Source organism: Orbicella faveolata, unplaced genomic scaffold (assembly GCF_042242905.1).
Source record: "Orbicella faveolata isolate gen_17 unplaced genomic scaffold, um_ofav_v1 contig_24, whole genome shotgun sequence".
In the NCBI taxonomy this organism is placed as follows: domain Eukaryota; kingdom Metazoa; phylum Cnidaria; class Anthozoa; order Scleractinia; family Merulinidae; genus Orbicella; species Orbicella faveolata.
The window spans coordinates 25884478-25912283 of NW_028301552.1; the positions used below are offsets into that span (position 1 = coordinate 25884478).

Here is a 27806-nt window from a genome sequence, read left to right on the forward strand (position 1 = left end):
CAAAAAGGAGAGATGGCATGTATCACCCCTGCCTGGTCCTCTGGTAAACTCGGTCTTAAAGTTCAAAATATTATGGGTAATCAAATTTCTGTTGTTTCCAGTTTAGAATCTACTTGTAAATGTGGCTATTATGTTAGTTTGAATAATTTAATAGTAACTGATAATAATTTTGAATGATTAATTTGTCTATTACTCGGGCTTCCGTAGGAAAGCCTGAGTCATAAAATGTAAGCGTTTTGGTCGCCAAAAGGGGGGTCATGGTCCCAGGCATTCCATGCGTAAACCGTGGAAACTGGGGACGAGAAATGCGACATTGTTTGCTCTTCGTGAAAGAATACGGTGTTTAGCAAAGGAAGTTTTAGCAAGAATCAGGCCTTATACATTCATCTCACATACAAAGGTGCCGATCGTTTTCGGAAAGGGTCGGTCCATGAATTATATTGCTTGAAAGCCAGCCAGGTAAGCAAAGTTCATGCTGGTATGCTTGAAAAGTCCTTGTGAGATAACAATTGAGCCAATCGTGGTATGAGCTCAAACTCTGAAAACACTGACAAAAAAAAAAGGCAGTCAATGACTGCATGTGGCTACTGCTGTTATTATTTAGAACACTGCAGTAAAACAAATCATATTGGAATAAAACGAGCAACCTGGTAGCTCATTAAAAACATGTGACTTGTTTCTTGCAGTGTGCAAAATATGCCGATCTCCAAATTTGTAAAGATAAGACTTTGGTAACTTGAATCAAATATCTTACCTCCATGTTAGTTGGCTTTCTAGTAGGGTACAGGAAAAAACAATCTCCTGATTATATGTTCTTTCTGCTAGCATGTACTGACGATGCAATCGCATAAATGCGATTTGATATTGCCGTGCGAAGCCTGAGTAAACGCTCTTAAAGCATCTAGTTTATTTATTTAATTCCACTTTTATTCTGTTTGCAGAATGCTAAAATGGTTACGATTTATTGGTTCTATTTGACATACAAATCTTATAAAAGGCATGCAGGTTGTGGTTTCACTAGATAGTACAAAGGTAACCTGAGTTGTGGGAATATCATTCCAGATTTGTGCTATCCTTCAAGTGTGGTCTGAATTTGGACACTCTATTGGGCCTAGAAGTTTTTGTAGAGTTGTACACCCATACACCTATACATGCCCTCTTTTTACTTCAGCCTTTCTGAACATGTTCTAGCTCTATTTTAACTTTTCCCTTGTTATTTATTCCCTAATGCAGTGCTGGAAATAATTTTTCTTCTTTAACAGGACATGTGTCCTTTCAAATCTTCATTTTGGTCGGATATCTTATCAATTTGACCAGACATTAATTTGCATAATTGATTAGCATAATAATTAGCATAAGAAAATTTATTAGCATGCTGTAAAGATTTTCAATACAAATCGTTCAAAACTGTATTTAAATTTGATCTATTTATCACTTATGATTAAGTAGATGACTTTATCTACTAGATGACTGCACCAATCTGTCCTGGTTATCTCCTGATTATATGTTCTTCAAGCAAACCTAGTTTTCTATGCAGAAGCCCATCACTAGGAGTGTGCAACTTCCTCAATTATTCCTGTCCCGGTGTTTTCACAGACTGATCTATTTTTAGTTTGAATTTACTGCGAATTCAGCCCCCGCAGGAACCCCAGTGACCAATCACAAGGACAGACTTTATAATTTCACTGAAAGATTAGGTTGCCATGTCCACCTGAAGGGGTGGCGAATAGTAAAATCCGAGACTTGCCGAGACACCGAGATCGTTGTTTAAAAATTCGAGACCGAGACTTACACAGTTTCGGAAAATCCGAGCCTGAGACTCACTGCAGAGAAAACTGAGCCTGAGACCTTAATTATGCAAAACTCCGAGCCAGAGACGTGAGATTCGTGCACTCTTGGTCGCTTGAAACTGGATCTCATTTAGGGAAGTAGTCAAAACTAATATACAATCAATAACTTGTAGTTTATTTGAACAACCAAAATAGCAGTCGCGGATAAACGCTAACTATTTAGTTATGAATTAACATTTCAACTTTTTTACGGCCTATCATGACCCGACTTTCAACTACTTTCGAGGTCACGCACTGTCATCAACTTCTGGTGATAACAATGGGTTGACAGGCCTACACAACTCCTATCCACGTGTCATAGCCGCTTTGAGAGTTTTGCTCGAACTAGTATATCTTTGAGGATCTGCCCCTTTTGTATTGTACGATAGGGGGATCTTTGAATATTTCGCTAAGCACTAATCCTGTTTTTAGGAGGACATTTCACCAGAGTAGAGCCGTTAGAGGTCATAGGTCTGCGTGGTTTCCGCTGCTATCCGCGTGTAATTTGTTGAGTTTGACACCTCTGTTTTTGGCCACGTGCTATTTTTTTAGCTCATTGGATTGCAAGATATGTTTTGAGCTCTCTAGATATTAGCTCTGGAGGGACAAAGTTTGAAATATTCCGTGAGCATGTTGGTTACTTGCATTTTGTATTATTTCGCCGGGCCCGGCTGTTTGATTTACTGTTGCAAGTTATGCTGCTTGTTATCACGGGTGTCACATTTATCTTTGTCCGGCTTCGCCAGAGATAGCTGTAGCTTTCCTTGTTGAAAGCTATGAGTCTGTCTTAGAGAGACGTTCTTATGCTTCTTGCATCATTTTTCATCGAGCTTTTTGTCCTTCCAGTTTGTTCGTTCTGGAACTGCAAAAGTAGGTGTTCACGCGCAAGTCTGTGGACCGTTTAGCGTGTTGCTTATGATATTGTGTGGTTTTGTTCAGGCAAAAGCTCTGAATTTAGGAGTTCTTCCTATGATTGTTCATCCAGCTCCACGTTGTGGTTGTCATTGCTTTTATTTGCGATGTTGTCAGGTTTTCTGGAGACTGTTAATAGTCCCTCTTTTGTTAGGAGGCTCGTAGCCTTGTAGATCAGGCAAGACCGCGGTTTCGATCCTTCTGGATCTCATCAGTTGCCGATAGAATGGAGTGGTAGAGACCAATACTCGGTAACACTCCGCACCTGGCATATTTTTTTGGTATTATATACTCGTTCGGCGGATCGAGAATTCTTGATTGTGATTGGTAGTTTTGCCACTAGCGAATGGTGGGCATAAAGTATTCGATCCTATTGTACACAGCTTGACACTGTGTTTTCTATGATGGCTATAACGCTTATTTTCTCCAGCATGTGTGATTTGAATTGAAGGATAAAGCGTAAGACAGTTATGCGTTGCATTTATATCGTACAATACAAAAGGGGCAGATCCTCAAAGATATACTAGTTCGAGCAAAACTCTCAAAGCGGCTATGACACGTGGATAGGAGTTGTGTAGGCCTGTCAACCCATTGTTATCACTGTTGATTTTTACCAGGCAGGCCCCGTCCTATCACGTGCGAGTACAAACTTAATCCAATCACAGCATGTGAGTCCAAGGTGTACATTAGCTACACTAAAAACAAAGGATAAACATACGAAATGCGTGCAAAATACTCTGCGCAGCCCTCCAAAACTTGGAGATATGCCGTATAAATGCAACGCATAACTGTCTTACGCTTTATCCTTCAATTCAAATCACACATGCTGGAGAAAATAAGCGTTATAGCCATCATAGAAAACACAGTGTCAAGCTGTGTACAATAGGATCGAATACTTTATGCCCACCATTCGCTAGTGGCAAAACTACCAATCACAATCAAGAATTCTCGATCCGCCGAACGAGTATATAATACCAAAAAAATATGCCAGGTGCGGAGTGTTACCGAGTATTGGTCTCTACCACTCCATTCTATCGGCAACTGATGAGATCCAGAAGGATCGAAACCGCGGTCTTGCCTGATCTACAAGGCTACGAGCCTCCTAACAAAAGAGGGACTATTAACAGTCTCCAGAAAACCTGACAACATCGCAAATAAAAGCAATGACAACCACAACGTGGAGCTGGATGAACAATCATAGGAAGAACTCCTAAATTCAGAGCTTTTGCCTGAACAAAACCACACAATATCATAAGCAACACGCTAAACGGTCCACAGACTTGCGCGTGAACACCTACTTTTGCAGTTCCAGAACGAACAAACTGGAAGGACAAAAAGCTCGATGAAAAATGATGCAAGAAGCATAAGAACGTCTCTCTAAGACAGACTCATAGCTTTCAACAAGGAAAGCTACAGCTATCTCTGGCGAAGCCGGACAAAGATAAATGTGACACCCGTGATAACAAGCAGCATAACTTGCAACAGTAAATCAAACAGCCGGGCCCGGCGAAATAATACAAAATGCAAGTAACCAACATGCTCACGGAATATTTCAAACTTTGTCCCTCCAGAGCTAATATCTAGAGAGCTCAAAACATATCTTGCAATCCAATGAGCTAAAAAAATAGCACGTGGCCAAAAACAGAGGTGTCAAACTCAACAAATTACACGCGGATAGCAGCGGAAACCACGCAGACCTATGACCTCTAACGGCTCTACTCTGGTGAAATGTCCTCCTAAAAACAGGATTATTGCTTAGCGAAATATTCAAAGATCCCCCTATCGTACAATACAAAAGGGGCAGATCCTCAAAGATATACTAGTTCGAGCAAAACTCTCAAAGCGGCTATGACACGTGGATAGGAGTTGTGTAGGCCTGTCAACCCATTGTTGTCACCCCATTGTTATCAGCTTCAAAAATCACATAGCTTCTCATCAGCGATCTTCCGTTAGTCTCTCAAGGTTACTACGCGATCTAACTTCAGCTGCTAAATATTGTTTGACCTTCCGTACTGGTTGATGTAACACGTTATGGATGAGGAGAGGGTGGAAGACAAGAAATGGCGAAAACACAAATGTAAGTAAATTGTTAACTTTGTAATTATTCATACATGATTATTCATGAAGACGCCCGGGCTTATTATTCTCGTGTCTCCAGAAAACAAGATGTATCTTGACCAGCTCTTGCTATTCATAAGCATTGATTAAGGAGGTCTACATACGCATTTGCTGGTGTGTTTGTAAGGCTTTTACTCTAAAACTGTGTTAGCTTGTATTTTAATCGCGCAATGAAAGACTAATGAAGCATCATAGTGACTGGCTGTCATGGCGTGAACAAATTCGCTGGCAAATTATTTTCTTGCACAGGCCACCTGTGAGAGTAACCTGTTAACCCGATAATTTCGACCACGAAATGGATAAAAACCTAGGCTCAATACTGGAAGAAGTTTGACTAGTGTTTGTAAGCTTTTGTAGACGAGCAGGCAACACCACTGAAAATAAACAGGTGGCTGCGAAAAAACTGCATCGTTTGTTCAACCGACAGGTCTATGTGCTGAGGGAAGCTCACTGCATGTAAAATGTGGTATAAAAGTAAAGTCTTCACGTGTCAAGTGGCGTAACATGCAAGGACGAGGAGTTCGACGCATGTTAACCCCTACTGAGCATTTTGTAAAGTTCCCGGGTAGACAGAGGCACTGTGAAAGGGGCGATCTGCACCGTTTACAAGGTTCTTTATAATTGGCCAAACGAAACAATAAAAAAATTAACAACAGGTTAACAACACAAACAATACCCCTTGCCCGAAGAACAAAAAAGTTGCAGATTAACAAGAACGAATCAAAATAGAGGTTCTAAAGAAGTGCAGCTGAACTGCTGTGAAAGTAAAGTGTTTAGCTTGCTCTAGAAGGCGACACCGTGCACGACTCACGAATGTGAAGAAACTTACCACAAAGGACGAGGAGAGCAAAATGTTGGATTACCAAACACATGGTAAGAACACTACATAATGTAAGTAAAGCAAATTAAAGTAAGCATGCAGTTAGTCGTTTTCTTTAAGACGTCTTATTTAGAGGTTATATCTACATTTGTATTTTCTACGACCTCTAGAAGTTCTCTAGTTGACATAGTGCTCCTTCATTGCAAAGACCATTACTTAGTTCTTATTAACCGAGCAGGAGGTCTGTATGGGAGAATCTTGACCTCGGTCGTGTGTACAGACCTCACGAAGAAGAAAACTTTAATTCATTTAATGTAGCTGGTTTGCTAACATTTTGCTCGTGAATGGCAATGAGCTTAACTTAAACCTGCTGAAATTTGCTCGTCCTCTTTACTTTTTTTTCTTGTCATCAGGCTTTTTGGCACTTCCATAAATGACTGAGAAGAAAATAAAAGAAAATGGTGAACCTTTTTGTATTTTAGTTTGCTACTTTTTCAACGCAAAATGATACCCGTCTAGATGCTGGTCTAGATGGGAAAATCTAGACCGCGGTCAATATCGATTTCAGCCAATCAAATTTGTGAATTCGGTAGTTCCCAGTCCTTGTGAGACACAGCCATATAATAAAGTAAAATATTGTGTTTGTTTTGCGTAACGGTATTCTACAATAGCTTAGAATACACCATCTTAGACACGCCGGTATATTCCAGACTACAATTGCACGTCCTTAGGCTAACCACTTATAAAATCTAAATCGGGTTACTTGAATTCTTTGACTTAACTGGCTAAAAATACAGTCCACCGACCATGATTTCAGCATCAAAGTGTGCACATGGTTATTGTCAGCGGAAACCTGATCAAATGAGCATGCGCGTGGGATGAGTGAATATAATAAGAGAAGCAAAAGTAAAGAAAAGTAAAAGTCCCGTATTTGCCGCCGTTGGCGTAAACGTGATGCTTAACCCTTTGACGCCCAAGTGGCCATATACGGCCACTTGATGGTCGTGCTCTTTGTACCACTTGTGACGTCATCAATTTAAATGTCATCAGACATTCTTGATGAGCAGATAGTAGTACTAGGCTAGGCCTTTCCGCAAAATCATCAGGTTTAGATATCGACGACATCCCGACATCGCAAATCGAAAAACAATGTTATCAGTTTTGGAGCAAAAACGGTGGTAAAATGGTCCACTACGCCAATGATTGATCGAGGTCCATTTCTAGGCTTCGCCTGTGATTAACACCCAACTTTTCATGGCAGCCAGAAAGAACATACAAAGCAAAAGGTAGCCAGTGTAAAAGGGCCGAGAAAAACAGAAAGGAAAGGGCCAACAAACAAAATTGAGAACAGTTAATGGCAAAAAAGTCCAAATTTTGGCTTTTGTGCATGCCCGGGATTGAAATTTTGCTCAATTTTGTGCCTAATCCTCGAAAACTCTCTCCTTTTAGTAAAAAAAAGCTTTCTTGGCAAAACTTAGGCTTATTTAACGTCATGGCAGCTAAAAAACCTGACTAAACGGTTAAAAACGGTATTTTGTGGCTAAAGTTTGGTATCCAAAGGGTTAATCTCAGCAACACTGACTCTGCTTGCGCAATGCGATACCTCCACAGAGAACCTCTGCTAAAAAAGCAAATCCGAGACTCTGAGACCTTGCGAAAAAAATTCGAGACTCCAAGACCGAAAGAAACACATGAAAAACGAGACTTCGTGACTCGTCAGAAAAGCTTCCGAGATTTTGAGATCAGATCAAAAATTTCTGAGATCCACGATTTTCTGGGGGCCATTTGCCACCCCTACCTGAGGCCTCCATTTTTTCCCTTATTGATGCGCACTCACATAGACCAGAACTGACCTTTTTTGAGGGAAAAGAAGCCTAAAAATAGACCGGTCTGTAAAAATCCTGTGACATAGGCTTAGTATGGGAGTTGCAGGCTCCTAATGATGGGCTCCTGACCAAAGTTGACTTTAGGGTACATACATGAAGGGCTAACAGCATATCGCAATGCATGTAATGGATAATAGGGCGATTTCTGAAAAGTACTTTATTTGGGAAGTACAGGAAAGATGAACACTTCTGCTTTATGATATGGCAGAAGCCCATAATGGGCTCCTGGATATGGCTCAAACTGTCAGTGCAGAGTCAAGGGCCCAAAATTTAAAATAGTGCTTGAGTTGCCATTTGGCGAGTAAGTGATAAAAATCAAGTGGAATTTTATTCAGAAAAGAACTCAATGCATAACATCTGTAAAGAAAAAATTTCCAAGACTTTTTTGGCTGCTAATTTTGTGTATGCATTACAAAAGACACAATTGGTATCCATACATGACGCACTCAATGCTCAAGGGTTTGCAATGCATTATAGGCCGATTTCAAACACGATCAGCCATTTGCAAGTTTTCCGATGTGAGGGAATCCTTTACAGCAAAGCAAAAAGATACATTGCTTTCTTTTCTTATGTTGAATGATATAGAAGCAAAGATCTTTCACTATGTATTTCTGGAAGGACATAATGACTGAGAAAATAAACGTTATTGTCAACACAGAGAAACATAGTCGTCATTTATGGTAGCCTGTGAACGGAGACATATTTTCGGTTGTCGACTATACCAGAATTTTTGGTCACCAAAGATGAAATTTTAGCCGCATTGGCGACCGTACCGGTCACAACTTTGAGCCTTTTAACAATTTATAAAACCAAATTTTATGGATGGACAATAGGTGTTGGTGAAATGTTCGGACATCATGTCCCATCAAAATGTGAAATTGGCCGGACATATTCAAAATTTGGTCGGACAATGTCCGATGACCGACTGTTATTTCCAGCCCTGCTGTATTTTGGTAATTATGTTCCACACTTGCTGCATCAGCATCAGCATCAGCAAGTCTAGTGCGATACCAATCATCTACTTGACATTTCGACTGAATGAATTCAACAACAACAAAACCAAGGAAATCTACATTTAAATGCAATATCACCTGATATCACTACACCTGAGTATCAAACGAAGGATGACAGAAATGTTACAGAAAATTAGTTTAAGATTGATTGTTATTCCAGTTAAAGCCAAGAAATGCATTTAGAAGCTGGAAAACACCCGAAATCTCAAAGACTTGCAGTGTTTAAGTTTAATAATTATTCGCGCTAAAGCGTAATTTGAATATTATTTTTGCCTGGGGACGGCTTTGCAGTCATTTTACCAGCCGTAGCTTTACCACTCTTTTACCGGCTAATAACTTTAAAAGAATTCAGCCAAACATTTCACCAAACCAATAAATTGAACAAAACAAGCAAGTCCCCATACTTTGTAGACACAAGATGCATGTCAACATACAAGCATCAAAAAATGTCAAACATAGCAAATCAATGGTTTTCCTTCTTCCAACAGTAACAGAAGAAGAAATTAAAGCAGTCTACAAAGCACCTGTCCCTACTAACACATTTAGACAACTTCAAAATTTGCCTGGCAGTATCTACAAATACAGTTTTATTACTTTTAGGCGCGAGGTTATCGATATATGGTGAAAAACGACAGAAAACTAAGCTTACTTGTTTACAATATGCAACTTCATTTTTTTCAACAACTCAAGTCTTATTGTTTGAAATTTATCAAATTTCTCACTGCACGGTTTCAAATCAGCTAATCAGCTAATCGCACTGCTTCACGGTCTTGTTCGGTATTATTTCATTTCCTTTCTCTAGGCGGCTGACTGACAATAATTCACATTATTGCTCAGTACTGTTTCACCTCCTTTCCCCAGCCCCGCTCTCTTGCAATCTTCTTCGCTACTTCTTTGCTTGTTCATTCTTGCTCTCTGTTGCTTTCTTTCACATTCTGCTTCAGTTTAACCCTATCTTGAAAACGTTAGATCAACCTTTGCTATTGTTTGTTGACATAACAAATAGGAATGAGTTTTCAGGCAAGAAAAGATGGCATTCTTAAGCTCCCCCGTTAGGATTACTCTGAGATGCCCCTCCCCCTATCCCAGATGTCTGTAGAGACAGACAGACGGACAGACATCAATTGTATGGTGACATCATTACCAAATTTTCTCAGCTTGATGGGTTACCATATTTCCTTACCCGTTGTGCTTTGCTAGCGTGCTTCACGTGCTGAAGCTCCACTATAATTAATGAAAATGGTGAACATTTCAGTTCTCAAGAACTCATTTGCCTGAGTGAAAATAACATGTATCAGATTTCTCTGGTGAATTGTCTGAAAGAAAATTTGCTACACTTGCTCTGTTTGTAGTTGCAAGGATTTTCTTCGCTATTTTTGATTTCAGGCTTGATTTCAAATCTCAGTTCTTTCTCTTCTTCAATAGCATGGGGGAATACTCCACCTTGGCGTGAACATCGATTCTCTTGTAGTCTGTTCCAGGAACATGTCGTACACACCTGAACAGTTTGGCCATGAGGGCTTCTTCTAAGTTCACATAGCAGTTTTCATCCTCAAGATAACAAACATGAATTTGGTTGACCATTATATCGTGAAATGTTTTGGTTATATCTTTCACTCTACTTATGAATCTTGAGGTGAAGAATGTTCCACATTTATGGACATCTGCGCCGTAACAAAAACATTTACTTGATACAGAGCCATGACTGGAGCGAAAACAGAACCCAACCTGTAAAAAATGTCACATGTGATGACCAATCTGGGCACTCCAACTGGTCATGTGCACAAGCCCAAAATTCAAAACTGATTGATCGTTTTTAACATGGTGCTAACAGTTTAGTGATTTTGGCAGTATTTAGTTTGTTGATGCCCATAGTGCTTGGTTTGAACCAGGATTTGTTGCTGGAGGAAGCTACAAAGTTTCAAGTATGGTTTATGCTAAGATAAAATGGCTTGTCTAACTGTGCCATCAAACCTGGCCTTTTCTGAACATAGAGTTTGAATGAAGACTGGGTCTCTTTTCAGCAATTTTAAAGGCTTAGGTTTTGCCGTTCTCATTGATATTTTGAGGTTCAGCTTGTAATCTAGTTTTGGTTTGCCATTGTGAATATTCCAAATAAACCGTTCCATTGGTTCCTTACATAAGCCTTACGTTGCCAGAAGCTATCTGCGATACTCTTCGCATCGTGGCAAACCAAAATTGCCTGTGTTGAGGAGCCAGAGTGTATTTATGAGAGCCTTAGCACTAAAAATTCCAAGTAGCCCTGACTGACTGTTTACCTTTTCTCAGAAAAAGCTTCAGCTGCGTTTGGTTTACTTCCTTTGCCTTTGTTTAAAGCTGCTTGCTCTAACATTTCAGACATTTCTTTGCATGATCAAACTGTCTGTCATGGATAATGTTTACGGGATATTTGCCTTCTTTCGAAAACTAATTCACAATTGAAAAGAGTCCTTGAGACTTGATGGGTTGTGATCCTCGACATGGTTTATTTCGTACCCACACCTATTGCAAGCACATCTTAAGATTGACAGAAGTGGTTACCGTTACTTCAGTGACACCAAAGTCAACCTAATCTGTTGTTGACAACCCAAGGAAAAGCTATGACATTCAAGGTTTTTATAGCAAGGTAGCACTTATTATACTTAGAATTATTAATAACCACTGATACCTTATGCCAGAGTGTTTGTGCAGCCCGTAACCTGAGCAGTCTTGTTTGTAAGACATTGATCATGGTGCCATGACCTCTTTCAATCTAAATTTCATTAAACAAAAAACATTTTATAATTTTATTTATCAAAATAATACCATTTCACAAGTTAGACAAACCCTTCAATAGACATTCCTTGACTATTTATAACTGGATAATTGCAATTCAGCATTCCCAATCATGCACAACCAACATAGGTAGCACCTCTATAGCAAGAAAGAGAAGAGAAGATACAGGATCACGGACATCGTTTTCACACATGCAAAGGTGTAGAATGAAACAATGGCCATTGCAACCACTGCAGGGAGTCAGTAGGGTAATGTTAAAAAGGGTCTGTGTGTAATAACTTGTGTTCTCCAGAGTAATATACAATGCGTCTTGTGAGTGAATACATTTGCATATATCCCTCAGGAATGTAATACTGAAAAGGGTTTAGGTAGCCTGCCAATATATACAGAATGGTACTTGCTGCTTCGTGCCACCTAAAATCACTCCCAAGATGGAATTTTGCAACATCAAACTGTTGTTTATTTCTGCAAAGACCAATTTGGTCTTTGCAATATTGAATTCTTCTCACTAAACTTTCCCAACTGGCAAAATATTATGGATCCATTAAAATTTTAAAGTCCTTCCAATATGACATTTCTCAGTTCTTGACCCAATAATTTATCAATTCCGTTATTGGCTCTAAAAACCAGCAAAAATAAGCAAATCTGGAATAACAAATTACTCATTATTAATAGATTTATCTTACTACAAAGATTGCACCCTTTTCATTATGTCTCAGTCCATGAACAAACTTTAGCCACTTCATTTTTCATAATCAGTTACTCTTCTAAACGACACTCACAACATTTAAGTTACACTTAATGGAAAGACAAAAATGATCCTACATACATCCTATGCTACTCTAATGACATATTAGGTAAACACACAAAATGATCACAAAATAATATAGTGTGAGCACCACACAAGTGAGTTCCTATTTAGCCTTGGACTGTTGCAAGCTAAGCTGTGATAACATGTAGTTTAAAATTTTTAATGTCACAGAAGTTGCTTGCATTCCTCATTTTTAGTGGCATTTTGGTGTCAGGTGGAAATAACTTATCTGTCTGCATTGGCAGGCTAAGGACTAGGTGGCACTCAGAGTTCACAAATGTTCCACCGAATACACTTTACAAATACTAAAAAATTCGAAGAGAAATACCTCTTGAGCCTCATTTTGTGGTTGTAAGGAGCACAGACTTTGACTTTTAACAACTGTTGCTCCTAAGGAAAAAAATGATGTTATAACTAGCATATTGAGTTGCTGTGCTTCAATTTATTAATGTGTTATCTTCATCTGTAATGGGATGGCATACAAGGAATCAACAAAATTTAATTTGACTGAAGACTAAATTCCAGTTTAAGTTACCTTTTATGTATCTTTGGATTACTGTGTGGCACAAAATTTTTACAGGTTCTATTAAATTTTGGCAACTTTTTCAACGATTCCCCCCCACCCAAGAAAAAATTCCTAATTGAAAAATTATCTGTTTACACTCTTTAGGTTATTACTGTAATTAATGTGCGAAAAAAAAGCACCAACTATAGAATCAAAGGAGGTTTTTGTGTTGGTCTTTCATCCAAAAGACAGGAATAAATTTTCAACCTAGGTTTCTTTATGCATGGTTTCTTCTCAGATGCAGTTCACCCATTCTACACCTTCAGTTCATGTGTGTCAATGCGTTAAAGTACCAGTAGTAGTATTAGCTTTCACCCTTGATACACTGTTTGAGGACGACACACAAGTAGTAATTGAAATGACTTATGAACCCAGGGGTGGGGTTGTACTCCCAGAAAAATTGGGTAGGGGTGTGCGGCCTGCTTCCCAAAACCCTTACCCTATTCATGACCAAAATCTGCAATATTCCCTACCCTATTTATGACCTGACCAAAACTTCAAAACCCTGTTTATGACCTAACCCTTAAATCAAAACCCTGTTTCAGACCTGCATTATAAGAAGTTCCCTAGTTCAGACCAATGTTAAATTACAATAAACATAATTTGTGAAGGGCTTTTGTTGATTTTCTTTTCGATAATGGCAAAAAAGTGGCTTCTTTTAAAAAAAAATACCCATATCAAGGCTAGAGCGCAAAAACCATACCCTATTTATGACTGAAATGGCCAAAATCAGCTAAAATCGATACCCTATTTATTGACCAAAACAGCTGAGAAACCATATTCTTTGGGGCTGCACATACCCCCCCCCCCCCCCCCCCAGCCCCAGGCTTATGAAGGCCATTCTGGATGCTGGCATTTGGAGTTATTCCAGAAGATTTACATGTGAGCTTTGTTCAGTTCCATTTTATGAGGGTTGTGAGCAAGGATAGGAGTTTTGAGCAAGCCTTTTATTTATTAAATTTGCCATCATTAGTTTTGTTATAATCTTGTGCTCTATTATATTAGACAGTACCTTTTCTTGATATAATAACTTGAGTATGTAAATCCTCTTGGGAATGTCTTCTAAAGGATATCTAAGTAGAATGAAAATTAAGTTAAAAATTAAACATCTGGTTTTAACAATTCAAGAAAATCCCAGATTATTTGTTTTTTTTGTTTTTTTTTTTGTTCGGTGACTGTGCCAGACATTCCTGACTTATATGTATGTGTACAAAAACATTGCAAATCATCTGGGACTTCAGGACACACTAAACAGGTGGAATATAAAATGTTTCTATTGTCTTAAGACAGACCCAACCCAAATCATATTATAACAGTCAGCAATTATTCGTGACTTTTAAAACACAAGTATTTCCTTAACCTCAATATGATTTCCATTGTCTTAATCCCCAGAGCCTCTGCTTCAAGTTAGAATTTTAATACCATATTTATTGTGTTCGTAGAACACAGTCCTAATGCAGACTTGAGTCGAGTTTCATTCATCGCCAAACCATATGCTGTACATTTCTTTCGAGTGCGGGTCTTTGTTTAGTTCAAGTGCAGGTGTTTGTGGACATTTACGCTGTAATTTGGAAGCTGTAAGCAGTCCATTTTCTTTTCTAGTCTTTCTGATTGGATATCATGAGACTAAAAGATATCACTGTTAACATTTATCGATGCCTTAAGGAGGTATGTATGACCTCTGGTGCGAAAGTAGAGTTTTGCACTGTTAGACGAAATCGCCCATTGTCAGCAACAAACAACTGCATTGACGAAGCTCAACTTCAGCTGTGTTATTTTGCTCCTCTGCCTGAGCTTTGTAGTCAGAAATCTAACCTGCTGAGTTGTGTGGCTCGGAAAGTGATCGTGATTTGTTTTCAGAAATTTAATTCACCGAGTGGTGTAGTTCGAAAATTGGCCATAATTTGTGGTCTGAAATCTAACTTGCCAAGTTGTGTAGCTCGGAAAGCGGCCATCATTTGTGGTCAGAAATTTAACTCACCAAGTGGTGTTGTTCCAAAACTGGCCATGATTTGTGGTCAGAAATTTAACTTACCAATGTTGGTTTTGAAACATGATGTTAATTCGTTTTTTTTTTGTCGCAGGAACTTACTTTACCGTAGATGTTATCAAGCAATTGCCACTTTCAAACAAGGCCTTACTTACTTATTTAATCTACTGTGGTTGACCAGCCCTCAGCTGTTATGTCCGTTAGGGAAATAGTCATAACCGCTAGGTTTTGCGTACGTGTTCTCCGGTTAGATATATCCACGAGGTTTTCCTTGGTTAGGTCAGTTCAAGTGCAGATTTAACTGCGTCAACTTCTACTCGGCATTGGGCCATAGTTTTTCTATACACTGTTACTCGATCGTCTATTCTATCAAGTCAAGTTCAGTGCATGTACAAACCAAAGTGAGTAATCTATTCCTTGTTTTTTAGGGTTAGTTCTTAGGTTTTCTGTTCTTATTTGATTCGGTTAAGTTTCCTTTTACCACCTATCAAATGGTCTGTATCGTTACTAAATCGGTTAGTTAGTTCTGTATGCTCGGAATCGCACTTGATTAGGTCCATATCTCCAATATAGGGTTATTTTGCTATAAAAGTACCGTCCAAGTTAGACACCATGTAGCCTATTTATCGTTTTCCAGCCTTCCGTACGATCAGTATAGGTGCCGATTATGTTACACTTCCTTGTTACGGACGTTATTGAGAATGTTAGCAATAGTTTCTTCATTTATGTTATTTTATCTTTATACTTCGGTATGTTAGTTACATTAGCTTCTATTTTCGTTATTGTATTTCAGTTCGAACCAGCATACGGTTTACATCATACAACTTACGGCTAAGCTTACAGCACGTGGTTTAATTCTACCTTCATCTTGCAACGTGATTCATTTCATTTAAGTTTGTATGGAACATTGATCTCTGTCAATTAAACTCTGTTTACATTGTAGTCAGAAGTTCTTGTCGAGTTCATTTTAACACTACGCACTGCTCTACGCATGTGATTACTTGGATTTTTGGCCTGCTATATTCTGTCCTTGTAATTCACAACCGAGTGGTGTTGTTCCAAAACTGGCCATCATTTGTGGTCAGAAATTTAATTCACCGAGTGGTTTAGTTTGAAAATTGGCCGTGATTTCTGGTCGCAAATCTAACCATCTGAGTCATGTAGCTGGGCATTTAGCCATGATTTCTGGTCGCAAATGTAACGATGCGAGTTATGTAGCTCAGAATTTAGCAACGATTTCTCATCATATGTCCGGAAAATTTACATAATACATATTGTTTTGTTTAAGTTGTTGAGTTATAGTTCAATGTAAACTATACAAATACTTTTGGAATTCACCCTCTGTGATAACTACCCTACTGTTCGTTATTTTGTTCAAGTTGTTCAGTTCAAGTTCAAATTCACAATTAAAAATACTCGTTAACTTCACTTTTAGACTGTGATAATTGTCTTAACTGCTCTTCTACAATTACCATTAATAACCAATTCTGTCCTTATAACAATCTCTCAGGTATGAACAACAATTTACCATATACCCTGACAAACTTACCACAAAACAAACTACACATGGTACCTCACGAATGATGAACCAGAACTAAGCTTATCTAACAGTACCCTTTTCTAAAGTGAACATATGCAAATGTGCTACACAACATATTTGGTCCTATGGCCTACCCAAATTCATTAGCTTTGCATGTACCTCTACACCTTTTCAATAGACCAGAATGTCAACCTTGCCTAAACACCTTTACACGAATGCACTCATAGTCTATGATTACTTCTAGTTTAAATAAGAACATGTACTGCCCCCAAATAGGTGCCACTTACATATTATGTACGGGAATTACATACCCACGATTTGATAAGCAAAGCAAACTCTGAAAGCAAAGCAACTCTAAAACTGTATTAAAACATTTCTTTTCATCTGGAGCAATGAAGTAAAGGGACAGTGAGATTGAAGTTGATTGCACACACCACTGGTAAAGAAGAAGTGCCATGAGAGACACATAGTGACAATGATAGTTACACTAATATTTCTGAACAGTTAGAAAATTACGTGTCCCTTGAAATAAAAGAAAAAGACATCTTCGTTGCATCTAATTTTTGAAAGGAGCACTACCCTCAAATAAGCGCCACATTTGAGGCACAAAAAATTTAATAACTGCAGTGATCAAAATTGGCCCATTGAGTGTTGAGTATTATGAAGGAAAAGACTGAGTTCATGTACTAATTACAGGGTACATGTACATAGAATCCTAAATAGTAAAACTAAGGTTACATTCAACAGTTCTAATCTTCACAATAATCTCACTGAGTGTGTAATTTCTGGAGAACACAGCTTTGTTTTTCATGTAGTTAAAATTTATAATAACAATTTTTACAGTTGCCCAGTGTGCAAGTGTACATTAAGCATACATGGCTTAGTCAGTACATTTTGTTGGATTTAAAGTTACTGTAGACCTTCAGGGCAGTCTTTTGCCCGAGATAAAACCAAGCTAATTTAGCAACAGCTAGAATGTACAATAAAAGAAAGATTGATTTTAAAGAAATACAGTACACCTATTAAAATGGTTCAACATTTTGATGTTAACTAACATCATGATCATTGTTATCAGCATCATTAACTTAATACACTAAGAAACTGTTTTACAACAAGTACTTTAATTCAAGCTACTGCACGATGCTTGCTATTGCATTTGAGCAGACATTAAGAGCAGGCATCAGCAAAAGCTAGCAGAACCATCAAACCAAGAGGAAAAGGCAATCAAGAAAAAGTGGGTTGTAAACATTTCAAACAGAGAGCTGTAAAAGAATGAAATATCTCTCCTCTTAAAAAGGTTTAACTTCACTATTACCCTGCAAAGTATACCAGGGATACATGTTGGTTTTTTCACCAAGTCGTCAGCCAGGCAGGTATGCCAGGTGACATACTTGGACTAGCAAAATTTTACTTGCCAATTCAATTGGAAAGAATGGCAACTGAACAACATGTAATTGGAAAGTTCACTTTTTTATTTTCATAGTTGCGACAGTTGATGTTCTGGAGTTGGCAGACACAGACTATCCAGGTGTAAATAAAAACCAAGGCCTCTTTCACTGCTACAAAGGCTGCAAGGAATGCTCTCATTATTCCTGCTTGTATTTGGCTTGTTTTTTCAAAGTGCTAACAATAAATGCTACAACATCCTGATCAGAGGCCTTTGAAAATTTGAAACTCTGTGTGTCCTGAGGTACATTCTTGTGTATTTTAATTACCCAAAAGTGATTTTGTGTAAGGCTACTGTACACTTTATTTAAAGAGTTTATTGAAAACTTGCTCATTGCAAGGTGAGTTTCTTTGGAAGTTCACATATAAAATGCTACATAGTGCTTTTCATTCTATTGGTACCTGTTAGATAGCAGTATCACGTTTGGCTTGCAATTCTACTTAATTGAACTGTTAAGGACGGTGCCTACTATTGTTTATGCGCACATTTTCTGCGCATCATGCAATGCATAGATCTTGTGATACACAGCTCGTGCAATGGTGGTCTCGTGCCACGAGTTTACTATTTTCGTGACTTTGCTTGTTGCTTGTTTCAAAAGTTGGATCGTATGCCACCTTCGGTAAATTACCGTAAAAGAAAGCAGAATGGCCAGTTCATTAGAAACAAATGTAAAAACAAGTGTAGACGAGTTTCTTCAGGGGAATGCGAAACGAAAGACAAAAACATCGCTGAAACGAGTAATGGAACAGAATTACCTGAATGGACTCCTGAGCGCGCAAAATATTGTTGGAGAGACGGCAGAAGAATTGTGGAACTGGGGTTTTTAGCTGACCAGTTGAAAGCGGGTTGCTCAGAGTGTAAAAAGACCTTAAATATTACAAATATTGTGGAGAAAACGACCCAGGGTCTGGGGTCAATCCTTTACATTCAGTGTGAGGAATGCTCACAGCTCAATGCTATAAAGACCGGGAAAACTCACCGCAGTCCTACAAGAGTGTAGGAAGACCGATATGGGACATAAATACAAAGGCAGAAACAGGTTCGTGAAATTTATTGTCATTGTCCTTCTCTTTATTCTTATTCATTTCCTTACAACTTACGGTAGTCCTTGAAACCCAGTTTCACGGGGGAACCCATTTCGATGCAATGTTATTGCGAAAACACAGCCAGTGTTACATGATTGCGCATGCCGCCTGATCAATTTCTCATTTTGCCAAGACCTTTTCAGTAGTTTTTCTCGCTATCTAAAATTATTATTACCCCTATATAGTCTTATTGTAGTTTGTTCGTTCACAACTTCCCAAAGAGTGAACTTTTTCTCACGTGCGAACTTATTTCAATGTAATTATAAAAACAAACATTGTTACGTGACCGCCCGTACTCGTAGTCCAATTTGTCATATACTTGCGCTACAATTTGAAACTATCTTTTTTTGTTTTTCACTTTGCTAAAGGATCAATAAATGCTGGAATAGGAGCTACTGGCATGAACGTGTTCCCAACCTCGTTTAATATTCCATGGCTCTCGAAAAGAGCGTACAAATTTCGGGAGGAAGGGGCAATTGGGGGATTTTCCAGGTCACTAAAGAGACCTGCACAGAAGCCATAAGAAAGGAGGTGGAGGCTACTGTGGAGTCAAACCCTTCTGAGACCACAAGGTAAAAATACAGTCTTAGTTTTGAAATTAAAACAAGGTGTAATTTCCCAGAATTATGTGTAAGTAGCTGAACTATGAATGAGACAGATAGATTCACGCGTTTACAAAAACTTAAGTGCTTACAAAAGGAAGAAAATCTCAGAACAAATACGTTTACAAAGTGTCTTCTGACCAGTTTAAAAAATTCAAAAGATAGTGGCTTTGCCACTAAAAAATACTCTCTGGGTCTCCGGACAAAGAATTAACCGATTTTTACCAAATCTCCTTTACCTTGCTACAAAAACAAAGCAGAAATAAACGTTAGCTTTGATGCCGGCTGGCAAAATGAGGATCTGGAAGAGCATGCAATAGTTTGTCAGGCATTGTATTGAGTCATGCGAGGCCTTTTTTGTTTTCCAATTATTAACTACAGTTATAACGAATGCGAAAATATAATTTTCAACTGACCAAGTCATTCTCATTATGTCAATAAAATTTGGGTTACACCTTGTTAGAGTGGATGAAAAGGCACTGCTTTACAGATGAAAACATCAGATTTTTAACAACAGAAATTTGTCAAATATTACTAAATGATTTTTTTCACAACAGAAAATCAATAGAATTATTTTAAAAAAAAGTAATACAAAGTTAAGCAGCCCCACCTCATGAAGAGGTCTTGATCCACCATTTCTTCAAGATGGTGTTTGCTTATAGGAAGCTGATGCAGGTTCTTGACTGATTTTGGGAGTATCCTTAAAGTGTGCATTTTGTTTCTAGGTCATTCAACATTGATTGGCTCAAGAACTGGAGGAGTTCTGAGTTATGCTGTAAGATCAAAAAGTTGCAAGGTCTACGATCATGCCAGAAGAACCAGTCAAACACCAAGAGAGCACCAGTGTTCACAAAACTGGACAGGTAAGTTCTGGTCTAATAGATGCATCTTTTTGCAGTTTTTATGTATGACTCTTTATTGTTACTTGTAAGCAGACAATTGCACAATAGTTACAAAAGGCTTTGGTTTTATGCCATTGTTTGACTATATTTTGTGATGCATAGTACAAAAAAGAAAAAAACAACCAGTGAAGCACAAGTAATAGTTAGATAATTGTAAAACAAAATTTCCAAAATATAAAGGAATTAAGTTAACTTTGTAGCTTGTGACTTTTAATTACCAAAGTGATGATTTAACTGTATAAGTGCTGTTATATATGATATTGATACCCCTACCATAGAGGGATCCCTAACCATCAGGAATTTTCAATTTTCTAATTTCTTGAGTGATGGCCAATTGGTGCTCTCACACCCTCAGAGCATCCAAAATTCTACCTGTTACCAGGTAGAATAGAGGTACTAGGGATATTTCCTAGTGCTATAGAAATATTTCTGATGTACTATTTGCATCTGATAATTTTTTTGCTGCCATTGTAGGTTCTGCTAAGTCAATGGAGCCTTCTATGGGTGTTGAGCTTACAAGGAGCTTGACAGGAGAGCTGAACCTAGACAACAAAAGGGAAGGCCAGTCTATACAATATAGTGTTGGGAACATTATCATGGATGGAGATACAACCACCATATCCCACATCCATCAAAATGTGAATGATCAAATCAGTGTCTGGTCTGACATTGGACATGCCAATAAAGCGCTCCATGGTCACCTACTAAGAATATCTTCCAGCCACAAGGCTTTGAGCAAAACTGTCATTGACTATCTTGTCAAGTGCTTTGGGGATGTCCTGATGCAGAACAAAGGCAATCCAGAGGGCATTCGAAAGGGTTGCAAGGTAATTCCAAACCATGCTTTTGGGGACCACAGTTCCTGTGGCTCCTGGTGTCAGTACAAACAAAATCCAGAAAGTTATCGGCAGCAGTCATTACCTTATGGCAAGGATCTTGAAGGAGAGGACCTAACGGCAGATTTCTTACAGGTAAAGTAAACAGTTACTATTATTGAGCAGTTCGTCTTCAGAAATTATTATGTTACAAGTAAGCACAAGATGCAGAACTCAGCACAAAACCAATATTGTTTTGTCCTATATCTTTTAGATTTTTGAACTCTTTGCAAGTTATGCAGACAAGCAGGCACCACTGGGGTCAACACAACCCAATGAAAGCTTTAATAACTCAGTGTCAGGTCATGCCCCTAAACATCTACACTTTTCAGGTTCTGCCAGCCTAAGGGGCAGAGTCGCACTTGCTGTGGCAACCAAAAACAGTGGAAAATCAACAATATGTAAGGTACAGTATCCAACTTGTGACCAAACAATACAATGTAAATCAACTACATGGGATAATTATAATTATATGCTCGCCACACAACCCCTCTGTTTACCTTTTATGGCTCCAAAATATAAAACTCAATATTTTTCTGCAGAAATGAGTGATGATTAGCACAGTTATTGATGAAAAGAACAAGTTTAATGCCAAAAAAAAAAAAAATTGGGAAAAAAGATCATACTGAAGCTATATAATTTAGATGACCTGGGCAGGTATTTCACAGTATCAAATAAATTTATGCAGTACATTGCAAATAGCAAACGGTAGCAAGCAAACTTATTTAGGTATTCAAAGTAACATACACGTAACTTGAAATGTACAATACTTTGAGACAGAGATCAGATGAGGTACCTAGTTAAGTTTAAACTTCTATACGGGTAATGATTTTTAATCTTTTTAGATCAACGAGGCGAATAATCTCTCCCCTGGAAGTGTCACTGTAAAGTTCAACAAAAACTGGGAAAGGGAGTACAGGAAAAGAAAAAAGAGAGAGACCACTAGAGCATATAAAAGAAAGAGAATAGTTAGGAAGAAAGCTAGAAATTCAGAGACACGCCAGGCAGCAGTACTTGAAGGAAAAACCTACCAGAGTGGTGTGCAGTTTAGTACTGATCAACCAGATTTAGCATCCATTCCTACTCCATATTATGCACCAACATCTACCCCTCTGAGTATATCTGATATCCAGAATTCAACACTTGTTGTGTTTGACCTTGAAACCTCCAATATAGGTAGATCAACCCTTTCATCTCCTTGGCATAGTAACATTTATGCACATGTGTGTTTGTCTTGTGGTATGTGTGAGTGTTTTTTTTTTTCTTTTTGCAAAGAAACCTAAACATGACACAAAGTACATGACTTTGTACAGTTTAAAAGTACAGTACATGTATATTCCTGTGTGAAATCCATCATGCAAACCACAGTTTTTGGAAGATTCATAAAATATGGTATTAATAATAGTCAAGTCATACATGTATAAGGGAATTTAGGTTCACTCGTTTCAAATTAATAGAGGAATAGCTTGAAGCAAAATGTGGAATTCTATGTTAACTTTTCCACTACTGCTTGTAAAGTTTTCACAACTGGAAAATATCAAATTTAGGTTTCCATGAAATTAAAGACTTGCTTGGAAATTCTGAATACAAAAACTACCCTCATAATACCCTTAATAACTTTTGTTCTTGGTAGATTTTCAAAGGAAAAGAAATAAATTCACAACATCTGTCTCCTAGGGAAATCAACAGATCACCTTTTGGCCCACTTTTCTGGCAAATACTGAAATCACACAAACTAAATATACTGTTGAGAAAAAAAAAACATTTAATAAATATTATTACTTACAGTACATGTATAATTTACTGCTGTCTTTCTTTGGCAGGTCTGAACAATGCAGAGATTTGCCAGTTATCGGCAGTGCAGTGTGCAGGGCAACACCAGACCTTTGATAGATATGTTTTGCCCAAGAATGGAATTTCACAACAGGCCTCTCAAGCAAACAAACTGACCATTGTAGCTGGGCAGCTCCTATATAAATCAAAGCTGGTTAAAGCCATTACCCTAACAGAATGTCTACAGGACTTCGTTACGTTTCTTAAGTCTTTTAAGAGTAAAATCATCCTTTGTAGCCCATAATGGTAAAGTGTTTGACTCTAGGATTTTGGTCAAGGTGATAATAGCAAATAACATGCTAAGTGAGCTACAGTCAGTACTAACAGGATTCATTGACACTTTGCCTATGTTAAAGAAATTATTGCCCAACAGAAGTTCCTACAAACAAGAAGAACTGGAGAGGGGCTGCCTAAACAAAACATATGATGCTCATAATGGCCTTGAGGATGTGAAATCCTTAAGAGATCTACTTCTTCATCTGAAACTCAGAAATCGGTCCTTTCTTCGCACAGCTTCCGTGTAGAGTTTGTCTGCGAGTCTCTCCAACATCATGCCAGGATGACCACTAATTTCCCCTCCTTCAAAGACATGATATCAAAGAAAGTATTATCAAAAGCAATGGTACAAAAAATTGCTGGTTCAGGTTTAAATCTTCAGCAAATGCAACTCTTTCATGATAGAGGTGGATATGATGGTCTTCACAGTGTACTAAGTGCAAAACAAAGGGGCCACAAAAGTAAATGCCGAGTGACTGCTTCCAAGAAGGTCTTGAGAACACTATCGGACCATCTGTCGAAAGAATAAATACCTGAGTATGCAATGCTTTCAAATGATATACCATGAAACATCCTATGAGTCACTTGTAGTTTTAGACAAGCCTTTGGGAAGGTGTGTATCAAAGGCTCTTTAAGCCAAGTTGTGATATTTTAGGCATGTTAATATGACAAGGGTTGTAAAAAAGATTTTTGAGGAGTTTGTATGTTGCATAACATTGCACAAATTTTAAAACAATCACTACAAAAGGTGAAATATCAGTTTGCTTTGGCAGACATTTTGTTATCAATGACTTTTTTTTTAGTGAGAATAATTTTAGTTGATGAGAAATAACTTAAGCAATGGTATAATTATAATGATGATATCAGGTATATATTCTGTATTTAAGGCAGTTACACAACCAGAGAGGAGTTCAAAAAGAGAACAAACCATTTTGTGATATAGAGATAATTTTCAGGAAGTAGATAAGTTTTTCATTTTTGTTCCGCAGAAAGCCTTGTTGTAAATTAGCAATTCCCTGGGGTCCCCCTTCTAGTAGGAGTTTTACACACATGCACAGTAAGACCTGTTGTTCAACCACGAGGTTGCGAGTTGTCGGCCATGTTGAAAAGTGTACACATTTATTTCCTCAGAAATTAAAATGTTGTATGTTCTAAAGACTGAACTTTTTTGCTGACCTTCGAACCTGGGACATACGGAACAATTTTAGTACAAATAAATAGATTTATCATTCAAAAATTTTGTAGCAAGGATCAGTCCTTCAATGTTCTACTATTTCCTTGGAGAGAAAAAAATTAAAGAAAGCTTAAATCAAAGGCCAGCTTAAATAACTGTGACAGATTGATGAGACATAAAAAGATCAATCATACATGTGTGAAACCGTCAGTACCAATTATTCTCAGTCTAATGTTTCCAAACAAAAACAAGTAGATTACCACATGAAATTGACAGTATTGCTGCATTAATAGTATCGGTATCTAGATTCCCTAAGCAGTTAGTTTAAAAAATGGAAATACAAATACAAATACGCTAAGGAGAATAAAGTGGTCACTCGGTGTTTTAAAGGCACATGTACAACTACATGCACCGTTTATTAAAGCTCATTTTGGTTCTGTCTGACTCTCTGTCAGCTTGCATCAAAGTTCTTTTGCTTTTATGCTTCACACATTATCGTCAAAAAGACCCGTGTTCTTTCAGTCGCAGAAGGACAAAGAAAAACTGCCTCAGCAAAACTACTTTAATAAGTCGACGCAAGTCCCACCTGCATGATGTCAGTGATGCATGACTGACGCTAATGATTAGCTTTCTTCACAGGTTTAATGCTCTTTAAATTTCCATTCACGCTTGATATGCGACGTGTAGTAGAAGCGAAAATGAATCTCAAAGCAACGAGCGAGAAAGGAATAGACAGTCACTGATAAATCGTAAAACATGTTGCCATGGAAGTCAATATCCGTTCAACTGAATCGCAGCAGGCAAACAAGGTACCGTAGACATACAAAACAAAAGCATGGTACAAACTGGGTTTCTGATCGAATCGATAACTCTGAGCCCCCAAAAAATATATACCCGCCAGAAAACATTAGCGCTGTTGTAATTAACATGAAGGAGCTTCTTCATCCATAAACTTTCCTCTGTTCCTTGCAGAATAAAGAAAATCTCATACTCCAACGCCAGAAAGTAGTTCTTCTGCCAAGTGCAGTCACACTAGCTGCCATTTTGAATATTCCAAAATGGAATGATGCAAACATTTAACTCACTAGGGAGGGGATGGGAAAAAATGTAACCCAACCAAAAGGTATTCCATACAAGTTGAAAACAGCTTGAATAACTTAAAAAACGCGTGGTTACCCCTACATTTTATGTTATGAGATGGAAGTGGCAAGCCTATTCGGCATGTGATTAGTTTCTGGTTGCGAGCAAAAGCTATTTAGACTGTATTTTAGCTGTACCAAAGGAACGCTGTCATAAACGCTATAAGCCCTGTTGCGAAGATTTTGTTATTAAAAACGTCACAAAAGTGTTTTTTATGTTACCATTTGTAATGTAGTTTTAAGATCTTTATAAATGTGTTTGCTTTTCTGTATGTGAAGGCAAATTCTAAGGAAATCTGTGAAGAAATATCCTTTCCTTCTTTTTTCAGAAAAATGCTGATGTCAGCATTTTTGTTGAGATTCAGGGCTAATTATCTAGAAAAAAATGCGTGGCTACCCCCATTTTTCTTTGTGGATTTCAATAGCCCTTGCAAAGATCTACTTTTTCCTCATGGTCCTAATTTGGCACAAAAACCTTCGTATTTAGTAGGCACCGTCCTTAATAACATGAATCAACTGTAATTTTATTACAAATATTATTTCAATGAAGGCAAAAGTTCCAAAATGAAGATCATTTTAGTTTTTGTAATGAAAAAGAGCTGCAGATGAATCGTGTTCTTTATGGTGAAAGGATTACAGCAACTTCCGCTGATATCTTTTTCTTTCAGTACAAATCAGCGATCTTGTTTCGTTTCTGCTTTGAATTTTTGATTTTTTCTTTGTCTTAAATTTTGAACACTCATGTTGCTGAAGGGCTTAATTGTTACAACACCTTTCAAACCATCACTTAAAATATATTTGGAGCACTTTTGACCTTAATGTGTAACATTTCACTAAGAAGAATGCCTTCACATTCACCACGCAGATGCATAAAGAACTGGATCAATTATTTCTGGTCAATTCAGCTTAAATATAAGCCAATTGCTTTATTGTCACTTAAAAAACTGGAACAGTACATAATATTAGTTTACCTGTTTGCTTTTGTGACTTCTCAGCAGTGGCAATAAAAGATGCCTCTGCTTCATTGTGGAAAATGTGCTTGTGCCAACAAAACTGATACACACATGTACATTACATAATGCATGCCAAAAATACTGCTCTTCAATGGTACATCATTTATTATAATAGCCACATTGTTTAGATTTTTGCCTCTTTATTTATTTTCTCAGAAAGATCAGATCATGATCACGATGGTGAAACAAAACTGTGTATCACTAAACTTTGCGACAAAGAGTAGCTGGCACAAATGTTTGAAGTAACCGGCGACTTGCGTCAGGTGCTGTCCTATTTTGAAAACTCTGAATTATGATTTTCTCACAAAAGAAAGCTACAAATAGCTCCTGTGTTAGCCAATTTCTTCATGGGCCACTATGAAAAGCTCTGGTCAAAAAATTACACTGGTCTTAAGGTACTATACTATTGCAGATATGTAGATGATATTATCTGTTGTTTCAACAACTCTAATGATGTCCGTTTGTTTTTTGAGTACCTTAATTCTTGCCATCCCAACATTAAGTTCACTATGGAAGCAGAAGAAAAGGGTCAGTTGCCATTTTTAGATGTATTGTTATCTAAGCAAAGTGCCAGTGATCACCGGGTTCTTTTATCACATCTGTTTATCATAAGAAGACTTACACTGGTCTACTTCCTAATTATTTCAGTTTTACCCCTTTTAAATACAAATTAGGGTTAATTAAAACTCTCATAGATAGAGCCTACAAAATAAATAACACTACTCAGAGATTTCAGTGACATCAAAAACCTTTCTGAAATTTTGAAACACAATAATTATGTTTCCGAAGTGGCTTATTGACAAAATTAATCAGTTAAAGGTTATCTTAGTAAGGATAGAACAACAGGACAGGACGCGTCCAAATGGGAAACATCCAACTGCCACTTCTATAAGTTACCTTATATCGGTTATCATTTCTTCCTACACTGGAAGAAAAATTTCATCTATTATAAATAAGTATTGCAAAGACTTAAATGTAAATTATTTTCTCTCTGTTCAAACTTAGCACTATGTTTAGTCCTGATGATTTTGTTCCTGATTCTCTTAAATCACGCAGAGTTCTCTGTAAGCTCAGGCGACCGGCAAAATTCGCCATCTAGTCGTCCTTGGCACACCGGCTACTTATAGTAAATAAATTATGAAAAAATTTTATTTGTAACAATGTGAGCCTATCCGTCAATAAAATTAAGCATAAAAACAAT

The 27806-nt window shown here is 37.8% G+C and overlaps 2 protein-coding genes across 6 annotated transcripts in view; one reads left to right on the forward strand and one right to left on the reverse strand.

Moving 5' to 3' along the window:
* The window catches only part of LOC110053781 (katanin p80 WD40 repeat-containing subunit B1-like), an 84685-nt gene that overhangs the window by 47693 nt on the left and 9186 nt on the right, over window positions 1-27806 (reverse strand). For all 5 annotated transcript variants that reach the window (XM_089291725.1, XM_089291726.1, XM_020760063.2 and 2 more), the window contains exons 4-6: window positions 13742-13802; window positions 12493-12554; window positions 11247-11330 (exon numbers count right to left, since the gene is read on the reverse strand). In XM_089291725.1, coding sequence (XP_089147851.1) covers window positions 11247-11330; window positions 12493-12554; window positions 13742-13802 — 207 coding nt within the window. The remainder of the gene's footprint in view (window positions 1-11246; window positions 11331-12492; window positions 12555-13741; window positions 13803-27806) is intronic.
* LOC110044974 (uncharacterized) lies at window positions 18351-21812 on the forward strand. Its single transcript, XM_089291503.1, has 4 exons — window positions 18351-18525; window positions 20119-20256; window positions 20770-21266; window positions 21385-21812. The coding sequence occupies exons 1-4, from the start codon at window positions 18351-18353 to the stop codon at window positions 21727-21729; spliced, it is 1155 nt and encodes a 384-aa protein (XP_089147629.1). The 3' UTR covers window positions 21730-21812.

What these genes read in the sequence shown, in the direction of transcription:
- LOC110044974 (XM_089291503.1), top strand. Translation starts at nt 18,351, where the DNA reads ATGGCCAGTTCATTAGAAACAAATGTAAAAACAAGTGTAGACGAGTTT. An exon ending in GTGTTCACAAAACTGGACAG is followed by an intron (nt 20,257 to 20,769) that starts GTAAGTTCTGGT and finishes CTGCCATTGTAG; the next exon opens with GTTCTGCTAAGTCAATGGAG. An exon ending in TAACGGCAGATTTCTTACAG is followed by an intron (nt 21,267 to 21,384) that starts GTAAAGTAAACA and finishes TATATCTTTTAG; the next exon opens with ATTTTTGAACTCTTTGCAAG.